The 26,371-nt window shown below is 41.8% G+C and overlaps 1 protein-coding gene across 2 annotated transcripts in view; it reads left to right on the forward strand.

Moving 5' to 3' along the window:
- The window catches only part of AMPH (amphiphysin), a 181,015-nt gene that overhangs the window by 146,248 nt on the left and 8,396 nt on the right, over window positions 1-26,371 (forward strand). Inside the window, exons 14-17 of one of the 2 annotated variants that reach the window (XM_031951921.1) lie at window positions 2,114-2,137; window positions 5,157-5,189; window positions 7,497-7,553; window positions 8,578-8,688. In XM_031951921.1, coding sequence (XP_031807781.1) covers window positions 2,114-2,137; window positions 5,157-5,189; window positions 7,497-7,553; window positions 8,578-8,688 — 225 coding nt within the window. The remainder of the gene's footprint in view (window positions 1-2,113; window positions 2,138-5,156; window positions 5,190-7,496; window positions 7,554-8,577; window positions 8,689-26,371) is intronic. The other variant, XM_031951931.1, reaches the window with a different exon arrangement.

A 26,371-nucleotide genomic window follows, 5' to 3' on the forward strand; every position in this document is an offset into this window, starting at 1 on the left:
CATGTCACAGCTAATCTGATCTCCCAGAACACTTCCAAGCTGTTGAAGCAACACTGGATTTCTGGAGGTCGGCCACTCATTCAAACCATCGGGCACCTCGGGGTTTTTGCCTGGCTTGTTTGGGACCTGGATCTGTGGTTTTACCAGTGTGGGGAGGGGATGCCCAGTGGGGAAACACCCTCCCTCGTACAAACCAGCAGCTGATCTTTGCTCCTAGCTTCTGGGAGCTGAGTAGAATGCTGAGAGTTGTTTTGTGGCGTGTGTCAGAGTCAGGTCTTCCTGGCTCGAAGGCCTTCTGTCTCTATCAATCTGATGCACAGCCTTAAGTTGCCTCAACTTAACTCTGATGGACCTGTCAGGAAAATGAGAAAATAGAAACCCCAAGGTCCACAAAGTTTAATAACCACAATAAATTGCGACAACAATAATAATAAAGACAGGGTTAAGGTTAACCCTAACAACAACAACCACAACTGCAACAACAACAACCACTAACACTTATATAACCCTTCTGGGTTTCCAAGGCACTTTGCACCTATTTCCCCCTTTTACACACATAGGCTAGGAAACAGGCAGTGACTTTCCAGGGATCAGTCAGCTAGACGGTGTCTCCCAGTGTTTAAACTAGGATTGCCCCGACTCCAAATCTGGCTGCCACTGAGACATCGAGAACACAAGGTTTGGAGACTGGACACTTAGGTCTTCATGCTTCTTACCTTGATTCTAATTGACATAGTGTCACTCAGGGGTCAGAGGGTGAGAGGAGAAGCCTCACTCCTCAACTATGGCTTCAGAATGAGGACAAAAATATGTTTAGAGGTAGATTGTTGCTTTGTATCTGAAGCAACTGATGTCCGCTTATCTCCTAGAAGCAGGGATTTGTCACCTTTCTTGTGTATCCTACCTGTCCCCTTTGGCAGCAGTCTGGTGAAACTAGACTCTACCCTTCCTAGAAAATTTTATTTTCTAAATATTAAAATATTGTAATTATTAAATGTTTATATTTAAATATTTATATATGTGTTATTATTAAATATTTAAAATTATTAAACATAATTAATTTCAAAAACCTCAGGGTTAGACCCTGTGTCCCAGGCACATCTTGATCTCCCCCATCGGATGTTTCTGTTTGATATTTAGGAATGGAGAGCAGATATCACAGCTAAAACCTGGGATCATGTACAGGGTTGAGCCCTCCTAGTGTGTTGCTGCAGGGTTCTAAGGGAGCTGGCCATCTGTGCTAAAGAGCTGCTAGTGAGGGTCATTTTCTGCTGGCCTCTGCAGGGTGATCCAGGGCAGGGGAGCTGAGCAGAGTAGCTCTCTGCACTTGGATCAGATTTAGGCCCAGAGCTCCACCTCTGCCTCTCACTTGTTGTGATCATGAGTCATAAGGTAATTTAATCTCTCTGAACCTCACCTGTAAATGTGTATAATAATGACTGCACTTCACAGGATTGTGAGAAAAATACTTTTGTCAATCGGGGAGTTCACTACCTGGAATATCTACTGTTCAGCTCTCCTAGCCCTTCCGGGGAGACTCGGAAGTCAGAAGTGAGAAGTACTGTCTTGGTCAGGGCCAGACTAAAAACAAGGGACTAGTAATTCTAGAATTGAAGATGTCCCTTCAGCATGAGACACCATTGCTAATGGCTCCAACTGTTAGTGCAGATTGTGTACACGTTGATAAGGCGCCCTCAAAGCACTGACTTAGACAGTTGGAACTGTCCATCAGTCCAAGGGATGGGACTGAACCCAAAGGCACCATGGGTCCAGATGAGTAACTACCCCTATTCCTAAGCATCCAAGCCCTAGCTATGTAAGTCTGAGCCAGGCTGTGGTGCCATCTGCTAGTGAGACCTTTTCTCCACAGCCTTATGAACCCTCTCTCCTTCTCAAAACTAATGTGTATTTTCTTTTGACCTGCCCATAAATGTGTGGACATTAGAACGGAGGCATTCTCTGACGACAGGGATTCTTCGTATCCCCAGCGCCAGCTCAGTGCCTGGCGCACAATAGAGCCTTCATAAACCTTTGCTGCTTGACTTTGTCATACCTGCTCTTGCCTTTGCCGTGTCTCTCTCTTGCCTTATTTGTCTGATTTTCTTCCCCACAGACGAGCAGCGACCTGGTCCAGCCGGTAGGTTGATTTTCTGCAGTTCCTCCCTTTGGTGTCGTGACGAGTGTGTGGTGCTTGTGCTCTTGTCCCTTCCAAAGATTAGCAGCTTTTCTCCTGACCTTGCCGGCCACCCGCGTAGGCCGGGGCGCCTCCCCGAGACCCTCGCTAGCTTCTCCTTGGCATTGGTGTGGTCGTGCTGACACGTTGACCTTTATGTTTTCTCACCCACTCTTGCCATGACCGATTCATCTTACTTTGTTTTTTCCCCTTTGCTCTTCTGCCTGCTCTAAAGCCTGACGCTTCAAAAAGCCTTTCCTTGTGTAACCTGATCATGGAGGAAACTCCAGACCTCGGCTCAGCCAAAGACATTCCCGACCCCTACAGTGACCCAGGGTCATTCATCTGGGGCTTAGAGGTTAGCACAGACAGTGTGAGCCAGGAGGCTATAGCAGGTGATCCTGGAGAGGAACCTCTGTCCGAGCCGGGGGAAGAGGAGAGAGTGACGGAGGTACCCACTGAAGCATTGCCTCCTGGTACCATGGAGAGGGACCATCAGCCATGGCCGGCTGTCACAGAAGAAAACTCATTGATTTTCCTGGAGATGGAGCCAGAAGTTGGATTTTCCATGGATCCAGAGATGGAGCGGCCTTCTGAATCCTCACTAGATTCTGATATCCCAGTTATGGAAGCTAGAGTCCTTCGAGAAGAAATCCAGCAAAGTATGAAACAGACAGAGGAGGAGGAAGGGAAGCGGGAAGCCTCGTGGGGAAGCTTGGAGACGTGTGAAAAGGTAGACACCAGCAGTGTTAGTACGCCAGGCTTAGAAGGTGCAGAGAAGTGTGAAGAGGAAGCTGGGGCAAGTGGAGGAAGCAGAGAGCCACAGCAGCCTGAGGCAGGAGAAAAGGGAAGCCAGGAAGCCTTCAGAAGCACAGAGGAGAACAGGATTTGTGAGAAGGAGGGCTCTTCAGGGCAAGGCCCTTTTGAGGAAAAGGAACCTAGAGGCAAAGAATTAGATCCTCCAGGTCCATTGAGCAGTATGGCCCAAAGGTTAGATAGTGAGGTGCCGGTAATGGTTAATCACTGTGAAGTTGCCACGGGCCTTGAAATTGAACCTGAGGATGCCTTGGGCATCTGGAGTCCGGAGCACTGGGCAGAGCATGTGGCAAATATTGAGGGTATTAGTGCGGCAGGAGGAATTGGAGCCTTGAAGGAAGAAATAGGCTTTTGTGCAGGTTCTCCTGACCTAGAGGTGGCCCGGGACTCAGAACAAGACTCCACAGCTCTGGGCAGCATTCACTGGGATGCTGGGTTGAGCAGTACAGAGGAAGCTGCTCATCAACTTGAAGGTGGCAGTGTCGGCATACTCCCAAATGCTGCTGCCTTCATCCCCCTCCGGGATGAAATGACCCTGCCAGTCAGAGCCCAGGCTGCCCCTCTTGAGGGGGCCGAATGTAGTAATAACCTGGGCTCGGGTCAAGCAGAAGATTCACTGGGAGAAGGGATTGAAACCACGGTCCCCCAAGACAGTGAAACTAGCATTAGCAAGCCAGAAGGCTCAGAGGCAGATCCTTGGGGGATAGATGCGAGTCAGATTTGGCTGCCCAACTGGGACCCTACTGTGACTAATGAGGATTCCTGGAACTTCACTGGTCCACCAGATGGCCCCCAGAATGGCTTGGATCACTGGCCTGAATTTGTTAATCAGTGGCCCACCCGAGACGTGGGAGGTTCCGGTAGTTGCTGGGAAGATGCGGGCCTAGATGCCAACAAGAGGATGTTGGAGGCTCATTTGAAAGCAGGGTTATCTGGGGAACAGGCCAGCATGAGTGTCTATCAGCAAAGCCAGGATTTAGCAAGACCCATGGTTCTGTTCCACGTGGGCAGCTCCCCAAATGCTAGCACCGAGAGTTCAAATAGCCCCAAAGACAGTGAGAACAACAACTCAGACTTGTCTGAAGATGAGATTGCTAACCGGAGATATGGAGTGTTGTTCCGAGAAGTAGAGGCTGAGAAGGAAGAGGTACCTACCCCGGTGTGTAGCCTAGCCTAGCCCGAGACCCCCTAGGCTCCGTTACCCCGTGTTCTCCACACGTCCATGATCCCTGCCTTCCTTCTCCGAGTGAGCCCTTGCTGACCTCCTTGACAAACTACCCTCCACCCTCTGAACTCTGTGCAGCCTGACCATACAAATAGGTTGACCAAAAAAAGGGTGACCACATATAGACCAGGGGGATCCTGCTCTAGGCCTCCGGCCTGGCTACCGAGTGTGGAGATGACTGAGTGTTTGCCTTCCAAGCTGCCATGTCAGGAACAGAACAGACCCGACTCATGGGGACTTAGATTCTGAACAGGACCATAGCTGTCCCCTCCTCTAAGTCCTTTTTTTTTGACAGGGGAGGATACTGAGACCTAGAGAGGTCTCAGATAGTGTAGAGCTTGGGTTTGAACCCACCTATCCAATGCAGGTTCTCCTCCCATTGCTTTTGTCTTTGTACTGTTATATTTGGTACTCTCAAGGACCAACCTTTTTACAGTTGAGCAATGCAACAATAACATACACACACACACACACACACACACACACACACACACATACACAAATTGGCAAAATCTCACTCTGGGTAAAATCAGAACATTGCCATTTAGAAAAACCAAGGAAATATCTTCTGACAATGACCAAGCCCGTGATGGCCAGGGCCTGATGGTGGAGAGACCCCAAGGCTCATCTTGGGAGCTCTCCGCTTTGAGCCACTCCACCATTGCTGAGGGAGGGAGTCTTTAAGAATCAAGAAATAGTCATCAGAAATTAATGGAAAGAGTGCCGGACCTTTTTTTGCTGGCAGCCTATTGGATGTGCTCCCTTGTGGCTTCCTCCATCTCATGAGTTCTCTTGCTCATGGCCTTTCCTCTTTCTCTCCATTTTGGTTTCATTGGTGATGTAATGTCGTTTTTTCCGTGTCCACACATAAATCTATATGCATGTTAACATGGGCGATGAAGACTTAACAAATAACGTGTTCTGGTCTCCACTTCCACTTAGGCTTCCAGTGGCACCTTCAACGGATTCGCCCAGGTAAGAAATACATGAGTTTGAGGGCAACTCTGGGTCTCCAATGACTGCACTATGCGTAGATGAGTCTCCAAGTCAAGATGTTGATAAATGATACTTATGCGATTTGAGCTTGATGGGTCCTTGGAGGCCACATAGTCTGGCTCCCGCATTTGGAGATAAGAATATGGAGGCCTCGGGAAATTGTGACTTGCTTAAAGCCAAATAGGAAATAAATATATGAAATGATCCCTTAGACTTCAAGGCTCCCAAGATTCTGCTGTCAAAAGGGAGGGTTGGGGCTACTATTGACTAACCAGGGATGGGAGAAAAAAGGGGGGAAGAGATTTGTGAGGAAGCCACTCACAGTTTCTGAAGAAATCTGTCCTGAAGCTCAATGTAGAGGCACGGAAACCAAAAGTAAGAATGAAAGCTACAGTGTATCCAAGGAAGAGCCTTGTTCTCTGTCCTGCTCAGATCTGAGAAGAGAACTATATGTTTTAGGAAGAACAGTGAGAAACTGGGAAGTGAAGGGCTTTGATTCCATGTCACATGGATATCAGCTGAAGTAACTGGAGTCAATTAACTTGGAATATTCTCAACTTAGGGAGGGAAAGGAAGGCTCCTAAGATATTGATCTAGATGTCTCATGGAAAAGGGATCAGACTTGGGCTTTTTGGTCTTTGAGGCAGAATGAGAAACCATGGGTACAAATCACAGAGCAGTAAATTTAGGTGGAATATCAAGAAAGAAATGATTTGAGCTGCCCCTGACATAGTAGAATGGGCTGTCTCAGTAAACAGAGGCCAGATGACAACTAATCAGCCAAGACTGTGATGGGGATGCTTTGGCGGGTAGGGGTCAGGCTAGATGTCCGCTGACGTCCTTTCCAATTCCAAAGTTCTGGAATTCTTCCCTCCAATTTGGTTTCCAGTGCCCATAGTGTCTCACTCTGGCTCCATTGGTGTGGGGCTGATGGCTATCCCACAATCTCAGGATTCTACTCCCCCGCCCCCTAAGTTTAAGAGGATGCCAGGAGAGTGATGCTGCCAGAGTGTTCATTGGTTCATACTAAGTGCACAGATGGTTGTCACTGGCAAAGAGTGAGTCCACATAAGCACCCAAGGATGCTCAGTCCTTTTGAGGGAGATAGGTCATTTAGAAACATGTTCTTTGCCTGTGAACAAAAATCACAAAAGAGCCCAATTATATTGAAATATTAATTTATTTTCTTAAAAGCCAAATTCATGGACTCCTAATTGGAACCCATGATCTAATGTAACTTAGACCCTACATAAATCCACCTATGATAGACCCATCTCATGGTCTGCTGTCTTCTTCCTGAAGCCCTCCGATGAGGGCCAAAGAGCTACCTTTGAAGGTAGGCCATTCTATATGTGGTTAATTCTGTGAGAAAGTTTTCCTTCATGTCAAATCTAAAATTGCCACTTTTACGACTTTGACCCATTGTTCCTAATTCTACCTTCTGAGGCTAAGATGAACATGGTCTGATATTTCTTCTATTGTTACCATTCAGAAAGCTGAAGATAGTGATCAGATCATGTTCCCCATGAGACTTCTCCAAGTTAAACATCCTCACTGAATCCTTGTATGACATGGACCCAAGACCCGTCATCATCTTTTGGCCTTTTGTTAGACCATCTCTGGGTTATCCATTTCCCTCTTAGATTTTGCCTTGAATTGAATGCATACTCTAGATTTTATCTGATCGGGGTCGGGGTCTGATTTAGTCCTAATCTAATCCCTAATTTGGACCTAATTCTTGTGACTAAGACAACTACTAAGGAAAGGGTGTTTTTTCAGCTGGGGTTTTGGGCTTTGAGGAGAGAGGAAGACAAGGGATACTCAGCCTGAGCCCTCTGGGTCTCCAAGACTATTAAGGCTGTCAGTTTCACTGACCCATTTCCAAGATGCATCAGGACACAGATACAGATACAATGTGTTAGCCCCTATCAAATTCAAGGGTCTAGGACCTCACTAGTGTCTAGTAGATGCATCATTTTGGATCCCAGAAGGCACCAAATTGGGTCTCAGCAGGTATGCAGAATGAGGCTGGCAACAGACAGACGCTGAGGAGGATGTATTTTTAGGAATCTCTTTCATCTCATTCTGTTATTTCTTCAAACCCAGATGCATATTCAATGCAAACACAAGAGATTGTGGCTGAATCTTTATTTTTTAGTTCAATTTCTTTATTTAAATTTAGAAGATTTCTAATTACAAGCATTAAGGTGACATTATTTAAATGTTCTCTTGGGGAGTGTTCAAAATGCCAATGATTTAAGAGCTCCCTTTCTTCCCAATGCCCAGCCTCAGGACACTTCTCTCTTCGCCATGCCCGCCAGTCAGGCTGCGATCGATACCTCGGTAAGTAGTTCTGGTTTGTAGACAAATGAAACAGAAGCACTTTCTTACTCCCTTCTACTTCTACTGACAACTCTCTCTATTGGGGGTGGACAATGTCCAGGGACCTCTGTTCTACACAAACAGGCCGGAGAGCTGGGGAATACCGTTTCCCTGACTTCTCAGTTAGTCCTAGCCACCTATAGAACAGGGATTCTGAACCTGGATTTATGGGAGGAAATATCCCTCTTTATTTCACTAGAATTGGTACCCTTGGTAAGCCCGTGCATTTGATTTGCTGCACTTCAAACCATTCTTCTACAGAGACTTAATACTGACATCAATTAATGCTGTAAGAATCCTCTGAGGTCTCCTATTTTACTAGGGCCAAGTGATTCCCCCAGGGACCCTTGAAGAGAGATTGTGTAGGAGGCAGGTCCAAAACTCAGGTTTTCCTGACTCCAAGCCCAGCGCTGTACCCCTGGGTCAGCCCATCTGGTTCTCTTTCCTGTCCCACGTGCACTGTTCTACTTATATGAAGCAGTGTCTATAACATTTCTTGTTTTCAGTTGGAGAGATTGTTTTTCCATGAGGACATTCCATCTTCACCTATTTCAGTATCTCCCGTTGGACTTCTAACCTGGTCCTCCATAGCACTCATTTCGCTTTTGGTCATTCAGAGCTGAGATCTCAGGGCAGTTTTTCCCAACAGCAACTTTCCTTGCAATTTCTGGAAATGTATGTCCATCACCCTCAGGGAAATCTCAGAAAAGGGGCCCTATTTTTTGGTACCGTGTTCTGAGGTTAGCCCAATGTTCACCAAATGAGTATTTATGGAAGCTCAATGGCATCAGCAGGCAAGTTGGGAGCTTCCTCAGCAGGGCCGTATCATAAAGTCCAATGGTGGCAAGTTTGGAAAATTTGCCAGAGTTGGTCAGATGGAAGATACCATTCAGTAGCCTTAACTGCCAAACTTGCCTTGGTGATTTGGGTTCACTTTTCATATTTTCTCTTTCTCCTAACCACCCCCAAAATAAATAAAACAAAGGCTGAGTCGGAAGAGGTGCCCCCCACAGAACCCAAAGCTGAGGAGCCCTTGGCTGGAGCTCCTGTTGAGGGCCAAGACATCCAACCTAGTGAGGCAGCAGAGGAGGCTGAGGTGAGTGTCAGCTTCCACTACCACCCATCATGCTCTGCTCACCTCCTCACCACCAGAGTCATCTCTCCATTCATTCATTCATCTCCCATGCCATCATTCTGCTTTATACATCATTGGGGACACTGGCTTCCTTTATAAATATTCCAGCTGAAAGAGAGTTCAAGTAGGTTTTTGGGTGCCCTTGACCTTTTAATTCTCTTCCATTCCATATCCCTCCTTCACTCACTGACGAGTGACCCTTTTCAAGCAAATGTGCTCAGACTCCTAGAAGACAGTGATTCTGTTCAAGCAGCTATAGACCTGATTTCTTGTTTAAAACACACTGTGGCATTGATACTTTTTAGGGCACTAGGTGTTTCTTGTGGTCAAATAGTTCGTGTGTGTGTGTGTAAGGGGGAGGGAGAGAGGGAATAAAGGAGGGACATAGGTAAATAAAAGGGAGAAAGGGAGAAGAGAATAAGGGGAGGAAGAAGAGAGAGAGGAAAAGAAAAGAGAGGGAGGGAGGGAGATAGAGAAAAAAGAAAGAAAAGAGGGAGAAGGGAAGAGAGAAAAAGAGAGAGAATGAGGGAGATAGGTAAATAAGAAGGAGAAAGGGGGAGAGAGAGAGAAAGAAAAAAAGAGAGGAAGAGAGAGACAGACAGAGAGGGGGTGAGGGAGAGGGAAAGGGAGGGAGGTGGAGGGAGTCCTTTGGTAAAAGTCTGATGAAGCTTCTCAGAATAATTTTTGATACATAAAATAAAGTGTATAGGATTTCAAAAGAAACCAATTATATTGAAAGGATTATCAAAAAGTTTTTTTTAAGTTCATATATCTTAAGATAAGAACTATATGTAAAACATTCTATAAAGATTAAGATAGAAACTGAGGCTTTGGGATAGGGAAGTCCTGGGTGAAGAATCTTCCTAAACTAGTACAGGCCAGCAACTTCTTGGCCACCTCTAATCTTTGACAGCTTCCCACAATCTTGAGATGGTCAGTGGTTTGCCTCAAGTCAGAATTATGAACACATGCACAAGCCATTACCTGCTCCCAGTACAAGTCTAGTCTGCCCACATTGGCTGGTTTGAACTACATCTGGGAAACATGCTGGGAAATGGAATGGTAGGTGCTGAACAGAGATGAACTTGATAGTGCTACACTATGAAAGTCAGGAAGTGCTACTGAGGAAAATTGACTTACAGATAAACAGGAAGTGAAGACCAATTCATTCCTGGAATTCAGGAAAAGCTCTGAAGAATTTCAATCATTGTATCATTTACTACAGGCTTCCATGAGAAATCATACAAATAGGGAAAAAAGCAATCTCTTTAAGCCAAAATAACATTTTTTTTTGAGCTAGGGTAACTAGGAATTGAGAGTTCATGCTGTATTTGCCTTAGGTCATTTTTGCAATAAAGTGTGTAGACCATCTGTCAAATCTGCCATTTATTAGTAGACTAGAAAGAAAAAGTCATGTAAATAATGAAGTGATGGTAGGAAGACTGAATAGAGAAAAGCACAGGGGATCTGTCCTATTTTTGTCTGAATTATTTCCAGTGGGTCCTGTTAGGAAGACAAAAAAGCCCACACGTTCTGTCTGAATACTCCTCTATAGAAGGTTGCCATTTTCCATGTTCTGTAATATTGAGTGGAAGATACAATAAGTCAAATTTAAGTTTGATGTAAGGAAAAAACTTCCCAATATACATGGAGTGCCTTCAAAATGGAAGGTTCTCTTTCCCTGGAGGAGGTCTACAAGCAGAAGTAACATGATCGATTAATCGAGATTATGGGTTTATAGACTTGAAACTAGGATTGATCCTAAAGACCATCCTCTTCATTTGACAGAGGAGGAAGCTGAGGACTTGCCCCCAGGTGATAAGAAAGAGAATTAGAATTTGAACCCATGTTCTTTTTGAAGTTAGCTTTCTTCTAAACTGAGAGGCTGTGATGCTAGAGAGTTGTGATAGACTCCCTCATCCATCTCTCTCTCTAACTCCTACTCCCATCTTTAGCAGCCTCATTGCCTTTCCAAAAAGTTTTCTCTGGTCTCATGAGAGGGGTAGACTTCATTGCATGTCACTAGAACACTTCCATGTCATTCAAAGGTCATTTTACAAGTCTATTAAAGACAATAAAAGAGAAGATAAAAAAATATGCTTGATTATAGGATTCATCTTGAAATTTCTTATACAAGAAGAAGATAGTAGGTAATGATTTTGTCTCTTTGTCAAATGTGATAGTTTTGAAGAAAAGTCCTTTTGTTGATATAGTCCTGCCCTTACCCTCTACTTACTTTGCCCATGGTAAGGGCTTCATTTTTATTCGTAGATCTCTCTTTTCCTCATTCTTTTAGTGAATGAATAAAAAAGCATGTATCAGGTACTTACAATATACAATGCCTTTAAGTACTGAGGATACAAATAGGCAGGGATGATCCCTGGTATCAAGGAGTTCACACTCTAATATAAAACCTGCAGGAGCTTTTAACAGCGAGTCAGTTGGGGAAAGTTCATGGTTTTTAGGGTTCAGAGGCAAACTAGAGGGTCGGGTCTCTTCTTTCATGTAATTTCCACTGGTAAAATTACATATGCTTCTGATGTTATGCCATTTGGCAATGCCAAGGATATCGGTGTTAAGGTCTTTAGGAGCCATGGTTATTGAGGAGGCATGGGGTTTCAACATCTACAGAAGCAGTTTCCAGTCACATCTCCACAAGGATTGTTTGCTAGAATAACGGTTGGGCTTAACTTTTATTGGATTAGATGGAGAAGAAAATGTCAAATCAATTCAGTATCTTTACTAATAGAACCCCAAAGGAGATCACAAAGAATCAGATAAAACTAACCATCATCAATAATAACAAAATGTATCTTACTACTTTGCTGAAGTTAGTGTTTCAATTAATTTTTTATTTGACTCTGGGGTTCTCTAAGCAGGCCAGCATATCATTTGCAAAAGTTGATGCTTTTGTTTCTTGTCTATATTTATTCCCTCAATTTCATTTTTCTTGCCTTATAGTTAGAGCATAATAGTAGTAATAGCAGACATCCTTACTTTACCCCTGATCTTATTGGAAAGATCTCTAGTTTTTCGACTTCATGTCTAATGCTAATAGTTTTAGAGATGAAAGGGGTCTTTGAGAATATCTCCTTTTCTTACTGATGAAACTGAGGCCCAGAGAACTTAACAGATCTGTTTATCACACAGTCAATAAAAACTGGATTTGAATCTCTTAAGAAAGAAATACCACCTGTGTGACCCTGAGAAAGTCAGTTGCTCTCAACTTCAGGTTCCTCATCTGTAAAAGAGTCAACCTACAAGCATTTATTATTTTCCTATTATGTGCCAAGCTAGGTGCCAGGAGAATACAAAGACATAAATAAAGTGATCCTTACTGTCAAGAAAGGACCTAACTATTTGTAGGGGAAGACAAATTGAAATGTAGAATCATGAAATGGGGATAATAATCAGTTAATCAATGAACAGTCATGTATTAAGCATGTGCTTAAATATTCTGTGTTATATTGTGGTGCTGAGCTTAGCAATTACAAAGAAAGGCAAAAAACAAACAAACAAACAAATACCCATCCTTAGAAGGAACTTTCATTCCAATAGATACCTTACCTCATAGAGATATTGCCAAGCACTAAGTGAATATATAATTATCCAGTTACAGTAAATGGTGGCATTTAGATTTGAACTGAGGTTTTCATACTCCAAATTCATCATACTTCCACTGGATCACTGTATATTCTCTCTTCCTGACTTAGGGTACAAACACTGGGTTAAAGAATTATTTCTTTCTATTCTAATACTTAGGAAAGTGTCTTCCATATAATAAATACTTAATATGTGTTTGTAAAATAAATATAGAAAAGAGTACAATAAGGAAACTGAAGATTCAACATAGAGAAGAAAAGGGATTACATGGTTATAGATGCATTATTATTATTTAATAATAATAATATGAATTATTAATATTATTATTCAGTATTATTTCAGGACCTGTTTTTAAAGAATCTCACCAGAACGCCTTGTAGGGAATGACACAAAGCCAGAAAATCCTTTACATAAAGGAGATAGTGCTATTCTGTGACTTTTACAAATAAGCCTAGACTTTACACAAAAGTATAGCACTTATCTTTGCATATATTTGAAAAGGTAAAATACTATTGGAAAAAAAAGATTTTAAAAAATATGACACCATATTTGAGAATTATGCCACAGGATAATACATCTAAAGCCATGAGGGATCATCTAGTCCAGTCTTCTCATTTTTTACAGATGAAGAAACTGAGGTCCCAATTGGTTAAGTGATTTGCCAAGATGAAACTGTAGGTGTCAGAGGCAGGATTTGAAACAATGTTTTATGAAGGCTCAACCTGTGCTCTTGCTTTTAGATCACAGTAAAACAGAGGTCCTATCACAAAAGAGATACACAAGTCATAGAAGGAAGGAGGAGAAACTCAAGGAAAAAGCAGTCAATTGCTTCTCCCCACTTCTTTTTTTTTTGGTTAAGTGACTTGCCCAGGGTCACACAGCTAGGAAGTCTTAAGTGTCTGAGACCAGGTTTGAACTCAGGTCCTCCTAATTTTAGGGCTAGTGCTCTATCCACTGCACCACCTAGCTGCCCCTCTCTCCCCTTCTAAGGGAATACTTTGCTTAGGAGTTAAGAAGAAAATGGAATATGTACACCCATGCCCATAATTTGCATGCCCATCATTAACTCTAATGTCATACATAGAATCAACGATTCAGAATGGAAAAGAATCTTAGATGTTATTTTGAACCACATTTGCACTTTAGAAATGAAGAAACTGAGGTTTTCAAGAAAGCACAAGACTTGAACGTGGCCACGCAGTTACAGTAGTATCTGAACCAGGATTTGAACCTGGCACTCCTCACTTCAAGTCCAGTGTTCCATCCACCATAATAGGAAGTAGAACCTTCTTAAGATTTGGTTTCTCCTGGGATCAACAGTGTGACACTTAAAGAAACAATCATTTCTACCTGTAGCATCTTTCTGCCTCCAATTCACCCCTACTTTCAAGTATTTAAAGTCTATTGGAGGTTCAATTTCCTCTAATTAATGTTTATAAGTCTACAATCCTCTCAATTATATGACATCACATTTTTTGCAAAAAATAAGCAATTAATTTCAAAAATAAAGGCACATGAAAAAATAAAAAATAAAACTGAGACCACAGGCCTTCCCATCATCATCCCTAGGATAGTCCCAACACCATTTGCCCAGGCGGGGAGGGAGGGGGAGTCATGAATTCTTGTAGTGCCAAGTTCCTTCTTCACTCTGAATTGCAAGCAAGAGAGAAGAATATAGGTGCTTTCTTGATGGATGAATGTTGAGATTGTGATGTTTGGGATGGGCTGTGTCTCTCAGGATCTTCATGGAAATTAGTGAAAGCCTGAGGTCTTCAGAGGGTCCCCACATCAATGTCCCCCAAAATCCAATGCCAGCATGGCCCAGAAAACTCCTGCTAATAGTAGCAAAAATAAGATGAGCCCCTCCTTCCTCCACCATCTCTCCAAAGCTCCAATCTTGGCCTTTACCTTGGCCTTTACTTGCATTTCTCTTGAAACTACATCTCAAATACTTGACTCATACCCTACGATCACCACCAGGGGATGTGGGCTAACCAGCTATAGCCCTGAAGCATCTATTAATGGCAAGAGCAATTTACATCATGGCCCCCATCGCATGCTGATTTCTTTTTAACATTCTATTTACTGATACAACTTATTTTTACTTCACTTTTATTTCTAAATATCTTTCTTCCCCACCCAAATCCAACCAGTCTTCCCTAGTAACAAAAAAAAATTAAAAAGAAAGTGGGTGGAAGGGGAACAATTTAGTAAAAAAAAAAAAATGCAACATATCAATCAAGTCTCCAGTATATGCCATGATTCCTATCCATAGTCCTCCACCTCTGCAAAGGAGGGATATTTTCTCATCTCTTCTTTAGGGACAAGTTTGGTCTTTGTAATCATAGAACTTTCAGCTTTTTTTGCTGATATTATTTCCACATCCTATTCACAAGAGATTTCTCTTCTCTAAGCCCATGATGAGACTTTTGCCAATTGCCATGAATCTTGTAGTCATAACGCTCCCTGCTGCTGGTGCCCCAAGCAGCCCCAGAGATGAGTGAAGGATGATTACCTACTGATGGGGACTTGGTCAAGGAGAAACATCAGGTTTTCCTTTCATTTCATTTCATTTTCCTTTTTTTCTGAAGTTTGTGAAATTTAAACTGCCTTCCTCCTCCCCTCTCTTCCTCTCTTTCTTTCACCCTCTGTCCCTCTCCCTTTCTCTCCCTCTCCCTCCTTCCCTCCCACAAAGACTATCAATAACAGCTGGAACATTAGGAAGATGTCACTCATGTCAAGCTCAATTTCATCATGTGTTTTTTATTTGCCAAACATCTGGGTTTCTAAAGTTGACACCCAGGTACCAAATCAATGTTTTCCCTGCATCTTTCCTCCATGAAAGGAGAGCATCACATTCTTAGCCACTTAAGGACTGTCCATTACTTCATTGTATATACATAAGATCATAGAATCATAGAATTCATCTGAAAAAACCTGAGACCATCTAGTTCAACTTCTTTACTTAATAGATGAGGACACTGAGGCTCTAAAGAGGGAGAGTGACATCTAAGGTCACACAGGTAATCAGTGCAAAAATCACTATTTAAATTAGGGTCACTTGCAGAATTGACCTGCCCTCTCTTACAGAAACCATATGTAGCACCTGAATATCACTGCAAAGTTATTTTAGATTATTTTCCAGAAGAATTAAGCCAAAATTGGAATGTTGTTATGGAAAGACAAACGTAACTATGTGTGTTGTGTGTGTGCATGAAAGGAAAAGAGGGGGAAGAGGGGAAGGGAGGGAGGGAGAAAAGAAGAAAGGAAATAATCAAAGAAAGAAAGAATCAAAAAAAAGAAAGAATAAAAAAACAGATGAAGGAAGGAAGGGGGAAGGAAGGAAGGAAAGAAGGAAGGAAGGAAGGAAAGAAGGAAGGAAGGAAGGAAGGAAGGAAGGAAGGAAGGAAGGAAGGAAGGAAGGAAGGAAGGAAGGAAAGGGAAGGAAGGAAAGGGAAGGCAAAAGAAGGGAAGGGGAGGGGAAGAAGGAAGGAAGGAAAGGAAGGAGAGAGAGGGGGGAGCTAGAGAGGAAGAATAGCAAAAAACAGGAGTCCATTGAGAGTACTGGGTCTGATGTGAGGACTAAGCAGACTCTCCATTTGCCGTCTTTGATTTAATTTCCTTTCCTGAGTCAGGAAAACTATCTTTACTATTTACATAAGAGACAGGCCTGTGAGGAATGAAAAACAAACTATGTGGGTTTCAATAATGCATGGTATAGATCTTCTGAAAAATCTGGCCTTGGAGGGGAAACCAATCTTCCCCAAAGGGGAAGAATCGTTCCAATATTTATTTCAGTAGAAAAGTTCAAAGATTCCTAGTAAAAAATAGAAAAATGAAACAAGCAAATTATGCACATTTTTAAAGCAATCACCCTTTGCCAAAATGAATTGATCATCCATCATGTGGGTTTCATTTTGTTTTTAGAAAATTGTGTTTACCTGAAATGTCCAAATAAACACTATTTTAGCATTTTCCAGACAGAGTTGCCATCTAATTTTTTGTAGCTTTGCCCCCCTCCCCTATTTTTTGTCCTCTAACAGATACAGAGCGGTTTAGACAAAGGAAGCCACCAGTTCCTTCAGATTGTCTTCTGTGACTTTATTTTAAATCACCATAACTGTCCTGGTCCACTTCTTCTGGGCCTGCCCCAACTCATCAGTACTCTTCCTAAAGGGTCACACTGGACTGAATATTATTTCCCTGGTGAGTTCTGCCTAGAGCAGAATATAGAGGCACCACCATTAGTATCTTGTCTTGGGCACTAGACTTCCATTAACAAAACCAAAGTTCATTTTGGTTTTCTTCCCTTCCATATGACACTGGTGACTCATGTTGACTTGTTAGTCCACTGAAACTTCAGGTGTGTGTGTGTGTGTGTGTGTGTGTGTGTGTGTGTGTGAAAAATCAAACCTTGCTTCCCTGTTCTACACTGAGGCCCCTATTTATTTTTTCTTTCTTGTCTTTGGCTCAACATTCTAGCCTATCGAGATATCTATGAGTTGTGCTTCTTGTTGCATCCACCACATTAGCTCTCCCTCTTAGATTCAGTTCTCCTTTTTTAACATTTAATCAAAGTGCCATCACTCATCCATAAATCAGTCCGCTTCTCTGAATTGGAGTATTGGCAACTGAGCTATCCTTGAGCTTCCTGAGATAGAATTTAATAAGGGATTGCTTCCTTTTACTGAACAAAATCCATTTGTTTCCATGACACTAATTAGTCACAAGGCGAGTTACTGGTGGGCATAACTCTACTTCCCCTTCTTTTGTACTCCCTGTGGGCCAGCACAGAGAGCCAGTTTGTAAATAGACAGTGACTCTCAATTAACCAGTCAACCTACTGAGTATTTATGAAGCAATAACTGGGCCAAACTCTGCTATTCAGGGAAGCTTTTTAAACAAAAGTGAAAGGTACTACTCTCAAGGAAGGGCTGGCATTAGCAGCTTGTGGTGGAAAAGTAAGCATCCCCTCTCCCTGGAGTCTTCCTTTTGACTGCAGGATGTTCTTGGAAGGGAGAGGATAGACACTGAATCCCATACACCTCCTACTGCATCTTCTTCTCCTCCGGCCCTCCCAGGGCATCTTGGGAACATCCGCTGCCCTCTCTGTTTTCTGATGTTCTCAGAAGGCTCGCTCCACCTATCTGGATATTTTTCTGGGTCCTGTGCTATGGCACATCTACGGAAGAATCCATCCATTTCCACAAAGGGGATTCTAAAATTTTGTCATTTTCATTGGATGGAGCTGTTAGATGGTGCTATGGCAACAGTGTTGCCCTCAATAGAGATGTTCCTCCATCTGGTCAGACACAGAGTTTATGACAGACCCCCAGAATATTAAAATGAAAGCAGGGCAGGTTGGTTAATTCTCAGTGTTTCTTTATTGGAAACTCAGAAATGCTTTTAGGGGTGAGAGGAAGGGAGGACCCAATGAACTGGAAGGAGCAGCTTCCCTCCTCTTTGGGAAAATGCAACAGGTTCAGGATCAGAATTTCTCAGAAGCGTTTGCTTTGATAAAGCACCCAGAAGAAGAGATCTGATCTGTAGTGTTTGGAGTCTAGACCACATGAAGGAGGAAAAAGTTAATATCCTGCTCAGACTTCCACTGCCACCATTTGATGGTGGACCTGAAAAAAAATCATCTGTTTGCCTTGGCTATTTCCTGACCTTTAAGGCTATACTGATCAGAATCTTGTTTTCTTAATTAATTAATTGATGCTTGTCCACTGCTGGTTGCGGGTTCAAGTAGCTTTGACCCAGGATTCATTGATGCTGGCAAGCTCTGGAGGGAATCTCAGCTTAGCTTTATGATAGGAGAAACTCACTGAATATGAAAGCAGCATGCTCAATAGATGCAAGTCCTAATCCTGTTCCGTGCTAACTCTGGAATATTGAGTAAGGGATCTCAATTCTCTGTTGCTACATATAAATGAAGATAGTGTGGCAATAACAGAGCTGGACTGTGAGGCTGGCGCAGAATTCCACATCTGGAAACTTGCTTTATTCCCAAAGCAACCTCTGAAGTCAGCAGTGTAGACATGATTAGTCCTCTTTTACAAATCAAGAAACAGGGGCTGAGAAAGCTTGTGAATTACTCAAGATCACATGGGTGATTATGTGAGAAGTGGGATTGGAACTCAGCTCTTGCTTTCCATAATACCAGGCTATCTCTCAATAATACCGGTAGTATCTACCTTACAGGATTATTGGGATAATTACATAAAGCAACATCAGGAACAATGGCTGTTGATCTAGCACCTTAAAATTTACAAAGTTCTGTGCATACATTATCTCATTTGACTTCAGGACAATCCTGGGAAATAAGGTTAGCTTCGATCCTTATCTTCAATTTACAGATGAGGGATTAGGGTAAAGTGACTTGTTCATGGTCACCTATCTGGTAAGTATCTGGGTAGGATTTTATTCCAGTTCTAGTGCCCATACTTACACTCATGGCCAAGGTTCTTGGAAATAAAAAAAGTGTTCTATAAATGTTTAACTGTAAATGTATGTTTGTGGTAGTCAGCATAGACAAGTCAATGTTACTTGGCACAATCAAGGAATCCAAATTCTTCTTCCCCAGGATAGGAATATTTTTAATTAATGGCTTTTTATTTTCAAAGTATATGCAAAGATAGCTTTCAATACTGATTCTTGCAAAATCTTGTATTCCAAATTTTTCTCCCTTCTTTCCCCCCACTCCCTCCCCTAGACAGTAAGCAATGCAATATAGTTTAAACATGTGCAATCCTTCTAAACATATCTTCACATTTATCATACTACACGAGAAAAATCAGATCAAAAGTGAAAAAATGAGAGAGAAACAAGCAAGCAAACAACAACAAAAAGAGTAAAATTGCTATGTTGTGATCCATACTCAATGCCCACAGTGCTCCCTCTGGATGCAGATGGCTCTCTCCATCACAAGTCTATTGGAGTTGGCCTGAATCACCTCATTGTGAAAAGAGCCATGTCCATCAGAATTGATTATCACATAATCTTCTTGTTGCTGAATACAAAGTTCTCTTGATTCTACTCTCTTCACTTAGCATCTGTTCCTGTAAATCTCTCCAGGTCTTTCTGAAATCATCCTGCTGATCATTTCTTATAGAACAATAATATTCCATAACATTCATGGATTTATTCAGCCATTCTCCAACTGATGAGCATCCTCTCTGTTTCCACTTCCTTGTCAATACAAAAAAGGCTGCTACAAACATTTTTGCACATGTGGGTCCCTTTCCCTCCTTTGAGATCCCTTTGGGATACAGATCTAGTAAAGACACACAGCCTGATAGCCCCTTGGGCATAGTTCCAAATTGCTCTCCAGAATGGTTGGATCAGTACCCAACTCCACCAACGATGCATTAGTGCCCCAGTTTTCCCACATCCTCTCCAGTATTTATCATCATCTTTCCATCATCTTTGCCAATGGTGAGAGGTATGAAGTGGTACCTCAGAGTTGTCTTAATTTGCATTTTTCTGATCACTAGTGATCAATAATGATATAGAACATTTCAATAGACTAGAAATGCTTTGATTTCATCTGAAAATTGTCTTTTCACATCTTTTGACCATTTATCAATTGTAGAATGGCTTATATCCTTATAAATTTGAGTCAATTCTCTATATATTTTAGAAATGAGGCATTTATCAAAGTCCTTGGATGTAAAATTTTTTCCCGATTTTCTGCTTCCCTTCTAATCTTGGCTGCATTAGTTTTGTTTGTACAAAACCTTTTTAATTTAATATATGCAAAATTATGTATTTTGCATTTGCTAATGTTCTCTAGTTCTTCTTTGTCCATAAAAGGAATAACAATTTTAACTCATGGGTCACCTTCTACCTGTGACAGGTGATATCCTCATTTCATCCTAAGAAGGGGAGCTCTATTCCAAGGTGTCAGCATGATTCAGGTCATGCTCTTCCCCCATCTACAAAGTGAGTTGGGCTAAATGATTTCCACAGGCACTTTCAGCTCTCACATTCTATGATCCTAGTGGAACAATTCCTGGGATGGCATGCATGTCTATAATGAGACAAACAGCCTGGTCAAGTTCACACCTCTTCACCAACCTGGCTCCACTTGGACTTTTTAGCCACAACCATTCCTATAGTCTGTGTACTGAAGGGCAGAGGGGCTACTGTCTGTGTTGGAAGACACTCTCACTTTGAGGAGGTCACAGGCCCAAGATGTGAAGTCTGTTACTAAAGCAAAAACAAGCATTGATTAAGCACTTACTTTGTACCAGACACATGCTAAGTAATTTGGGGATTAGGACAATCTCCATTTGAAAATGACAATAAGGTCAACTAGGAGTTCTAAGGGGCAGAAGTGAGGAGGAGAATATTGTAGGCATAGGATTCACACTGTGCCAAGGGAAGAAAGTGGTGTGTGTGTGTGTGTGTGTGTGTGTGTGTGTGTGTGTGTGAGCAAAAAGTCTGTATTGGCTGAGGACTTCTTAAACTTTTCCCACTCACGATCCTTTTTTTTTTTTTGCCTGAGAAAAGTTTATATGAACCAGGTATATAAATACATAAAATAAATATACAAATCCAATATTTGCTGATAATAAATCATAATTTCATGACGCTCCCATTCAGGGGTCAAGAACTACAGTTTAGGAAGCTGGGGAATAAACTATAGAATTCACAGAGAAGAACATATATAAGGAAGCTGGAAAGATAGGGTGAAACCAGGCTGAGTATTTGATTCTAGAAGCTATAGTAAGCCACTTCAGCTTTTAAGAAGAAGAGTATGTTCCCTGGCTGGAACTCCATTCAAAATGATTGACATTCTCATTTTCTTTTTTTTATCATTTGGAGTATGTGTCCCAAAAGTATTTTCAGGAAATTATCTTAAATTTTAAAAATAAAAGAAAAAAATCAACTTCACTGGAATAGGGAGGAGAGGGAGACAAGTGAACCCAAACTGCAATAGCAATATGAGATTGCCTAATTCCCAAAGGCTCACTGCACAGCCTTTGAGAACTACCATTATCAGCACACAGAAGCAATAAAAATGAAATCTGGAGACGGGAAATATCCCAGAAGTCTATTACTGCTCATAATTTGGGGTCTTAGTCATTGCCAATGTGCTTTTACAACATAACCTGGGAACGAGGCTGATTTGCTTTGCCGTTCTTCCCTGTAATAGAGCTTCTTCTCATTCTTTTCCACACATACCCATTTCCTTGTGCCTCCATTAAGTTCCACTAATGACTATTGCAGTGCTTTAAGGACGCCATAGTGAATGTCATTGTCTCCTATCTGCTTTCTGTGAAGGAGGCTGATGGGAAGAGGGAGGCAGCTGCATGTACCTAGACAGCCAGTAGTGAACCGTCTCCAGTGAGACCTGTTTGATCCAGTGAAATCATTGGCGTTTCATGCCTCCAGAAGGGGAGGTCTCTGGAATTAATGTGGGATTAATATTTAATCCTCTAAGGGCCTTGCTGGATGAGCTCTTAAACATTTAGGGGTCTCCCAGATAGATCCACCTCTGCATCCAATGGGGGCCTATTTTAGAATCTCCTAGAGATGGGAGTTCCCAGAGTTCCCCAGAGCCCTGAGCAGCATTTCATTTGATTTTAACATAAAGAAAAAATATGGTAATGTGGCTTCTCAAAGGCTGATGTGTGTTCAGCAGATTCATTTATCTGCTCTTTAAAATAACTAATACCAGTCTTTTAATTAGGGTTGTTTCCAGCAGCAGTAACCCCTTCCTATAGCAAGCAGAGGTTAGAAAAGCAGTGTTCTTCCCTTAAACAGTAGACCCAGAGTATAGAATAGTGCAACTAATATTGGGAAGAATAATCATGATGACCATAACAATAGTAATTTATTTAGGAGTAACCTCTTATTTTACTGATCAAATTTAAGAGTTTCTGGGAAACTCTTGGTGCTTTTATCTAGGAGATAAAACCATGAGTTCCATGAGTTTGGGTAAATCATTTCACCTCGCTAGATCTGTTTCTTTATCTGTAAAATGAGGAGTTGAGGAGGCAGCTAGATGGTGCAAGAGAGGACTAGGCCCAGAATCAGAAAACCTGAGTTCAGATTTGGCTTCAGACCCTCACTAGCTGTCCTGACTCTCTTTGCCTCAGTTTCCCAATCTGTAAAATGAGCTGGAGAAGATAATAGTAAATCACTCCAATATCTTTGCCAATAAGCCCCTAATGGGATCATGGACAGCCAGACGTGATTAAAATAACTGAACAATATTAAGAAAATGAGGGAGTTTAACCGGATGACCTCAAAGGTTTTTTAAAGCTCCAGGTGTAGGATCCTAATTATATGAGCCTAATCTTAGCAAATTAACTCCTGTCTTCAATTCTAATCATCTGATATTATCTTCTTTTTCTAACAACTTGATGATAAACTCCTCCAAGGTATTTATCTGTTGAAAAAAAAAACAATGCTCATGTTTGTGTTGTGGTTTTAAGGTATATGAGACGCTTGATAGGATGTCATTTTTTTTTACTATATGAACATATGCATGGGTAATTTTTACAACATTGTCCCTTACACTCATTTCTGTTGATAGGATGTCACTTTAGCCTGGGTGTTAGATGCCGTTGGCACTGAGGAAACCGAGTCTTTTAGATGCTAAGTGATTTGCTGATGGTTATACCCTGGTCAGGCTTGTGGAGAAATTAATATAGATCATTCTGATTCTGTCATATGTGTGCGTGTGTCTAAGTGTGTGTGTGTGTGTGTGTGTATACTGTTTTATATATGATCTAACTGTAAATGTAAATTCTCATGTCCACTAGATCAATGTAAGTTGATACTATTATCATCCTCTGACCCCAGATTATGGATGGTTTAGGAAAGGGTGTTCAAATTTGCCCCCAGTCCTTTGGACTGTGATGAACATGGCCCCTTCTTAGCTTCCACACACAAACCACGCAGCTGATGCAGCACAGACAGATAAAGGGACTTCTCCAGGCCCCACGGCCAGGAAGTTGTAGCAGAATTCAAAACCCACTTTTCTGATCCCAGGCCCAGGCCTCCAGGCTGCCTCTCATATAGAGGAGTTAGCCAAAGAAATGGTTAGATATTTAACATGTAGAGGACTGCTTGCCATCTGAGGGAGGGGGTGGAGGGAGAGAGGGGAAAAGTCGAAACAGAAGTGAGTGCAAGGGATAATGTTGTAAAAAATTACCCAGGCATGGGTTCTGTCAATAAAAAGTTATAATTATGAAAAAAAAAAAAGAAATGGTAAGAACCCCAAAGGAGCAGCAACCTCCAGGCAAAGAGAAAAAATTACTATGGCTGCACATCAGTACATGAAAAATAGCCTTTTATTTTTTTTAATTTTTTTAATTTTAATTTAATTTTTTTTAATTTTAAAAACTCCCCCTTCCCCCCATCCAGCCACTCTATCCCTGTAAGGCCCATTAGGGTCCTGCTTTCCAGACCCCAGTCTTGCCAAGAGCCCAAAGCTCTGTGACATGGACTCCCTCTGCTGGCCTGCTGACTGCTTAACAGCAAGCATAGAACTAGCCAGAGTCTGGCAGTTGGGCCCCAGAGTGGGAGATGGGGACTGGGAGGAAACTGAAAAATCTTCTAGTTCAACTGATCTCATTTTACAGAAGTGAAAGGGAGGCAGGTCCTCAGCCTCCAAAGTCAGGGCTTCTCCCATGAGACCTAGTTACTTTAACTGGGATAAGTATCAAGTTTCAGATGTAGGAGTTTGGGATCCTCAGGTTCAGACTCAGGGAGACCACCCTGGTCACTTCATCTCAAAACCCCAAGGGACTGTCAAGCTATAGATGGCAATCTCTGTGTTATTGGAGGGAGTTTTCTTAACAGGAGTTCCCTATTTTGATAAAATAGATAGAGATCAGGACATGGTATCTCCTGCCTGTGATATGCTGCGGGACAGACTGAGGCCAGCAGAATCCTTGAGCTCAGGAGGGCTTGGTTGCAGAGGGCTCAGCCTAACAGGTGGCCCAACTAAATCTAAGACTGATATGGCATAGAGCCAGCCGTCTGCCTAAAGAGAGACCAAGAGGTCAGAAATAGAATAGGTCAAAGTTTCTGTGTCAATCAGGGTAGGATTGAGCTTTGTAGCTACTCTTGCACTTCCAGCCCAGGTCAAGAGGCCCAGGCTTAACACACACACACACACACACACACACACACACACACACACACATCCAACCTAAAAATAAATTAAGAAGCCAAACTGCATACAGAGATCGCCTTGCCTGAAATGATCATAATTCTTGAGACCCAGCGAATATAGAGCTCTACAGATCATCCAAACAACCACTGACCACTATATATAAATAAATAAATTGGGGATTGAGCTGAATATGGATGGTTTGAGTGGCTGGACCTGTCAAATTACAGACATTGATCTAAGAAATGGAAGCTCATATACTTTGCTCATAAGAAGGTTTCAGTCAACCAGAATCATCTCCTAGTTTACATACAATGCTAACAACTTTGATTTCTTGAATTACAGCAGATAGGGGGCATTTAAAAGGGAGAAAAAGAGTTTCTGGGAAGCTGGGGTGGAGCTGAGAGAGGGCCCATCAAGTTGCCTAATAAGGAGAGGTCAATCCATCCAAGTTGGAAACAGAAAGGGTCAAAGATTCCATGAAGCTACTGCATTTAGAGGCCAATAAGATGAGAAGATGTACTCTTTAAAAAGACAAAAGGAAAGGAAAGGTGACCAGCAGGTGATGTCCAGGGTAGATTCACATACCAGTTGACCATGGAAATAGAAGCAGCTCGTGGATGTTTATAATAACTCTGTACCAATAAAAAAAAGAGTTCAAATAATATATTTTAAATTAAAAGAGCTAATTTACTATTAAAAATTGTATTCATGTCTTTTGTTTTTCTATTATAACTCTTTTCCAATAAGTGCTACCATACCACCAATTGAATCATCTCTTGAAACAGAAAAGAAAGAATTAAACAAAACCAGATATCCTGGTAATCATATCTGCCAGGGAGCATGACCTACATCCTCATCCCTCTCCTATATTTCCCCTCAGAAAAGGAATATGTGTTCCATAATATGCCGTCCAGTATTGGGCTTGTTTACCTTGTTGTGGTGATTGTGTGCTGTGTTCTCCTGCTTCTTTCTTCATTCTCCATCAGTTCATATAGGTATTCCTATGTTTTTTAAATTCCTTAATTTGTCATTTCCTTTAGTTTGGTCATATTCCATTACATTCATATGAAAAGAGTTGATCTATTGAGTCCCCAGTCGATAATTTATTTTAAGAGGTAATTTGTCCAAAAAGTATAAAGGAATAAACTCAGCTATCCAGAAAACTTTTCTCTTTAGAACCTCCTCTCTTCCAAAGGTTCTTCTGAATAGTTGGAGTCTTTTTATAATAAGGCAATGGAGCTATAGTTTAAGAGAACACACTAACCAATAATATGAGTTATTGGTCTTCTAAAGCAACTTCCTGTTTTGTCTTTCTTGTCCTTGTTCTAATTAAGAGGCTAATACCCTTGCCTCTAATTGGATTTTTTACTGGTGAAACTATGACTATAAAGAGGTTTTGTAGCTAATAGTGCAGCTCTTGGAGCCAAAAGGCTTCTTCCCTTTACGCCTTCAATAGAATCTAAAGTTGAGTATTCCTGGCAATGAGTGTCATTGAATACTTGGAAGCACCAGAAATGATGATGATGATGATGATGATAATGATCGCTAATATTTATGTAGGCTTTAAATTTTGCAAAGTACAACATATATGTTGCATATATCATACCATATATTTTATTAAGCACTAAGAAAGAAAATTTAGCATCCAAGTTGTTTTAAGATTTGATTTAAGAGCCCATAAAAGATCTAATTTCAGAGCTATAATAAGGGCAAGCCCTCTGGACTTTTCCTGGGACTGTAAATTAAGAGGAAACCCATAGCAACATTCAAGGGTGTGCTTCCTCCACTTCCACCTCCTTCCTTGCCTACTCTACCAATGATGGTAGCCTTGACGTAGAGACCTGTTGTGGATAAGAAATTTATAAAGTCTAAATTGCACCCAGAAGTGCCTATACCCCAGGTAGCTCC

This window comes from Sarcophilus harrisii, chromosome 1, assembly GCF_902635505.1.
Source record: "Sarcophilus harrisii chromosome 1, mSarHar1.11, whole genome shotgun sequence".
Classification (NCBI taxonomy): Eukaryota; Metazoa; Chordata; class Mammalia; order Dasyuromorphia; family Dasyuridae; genus Sarcophilus; species Sarcophilus harrisii.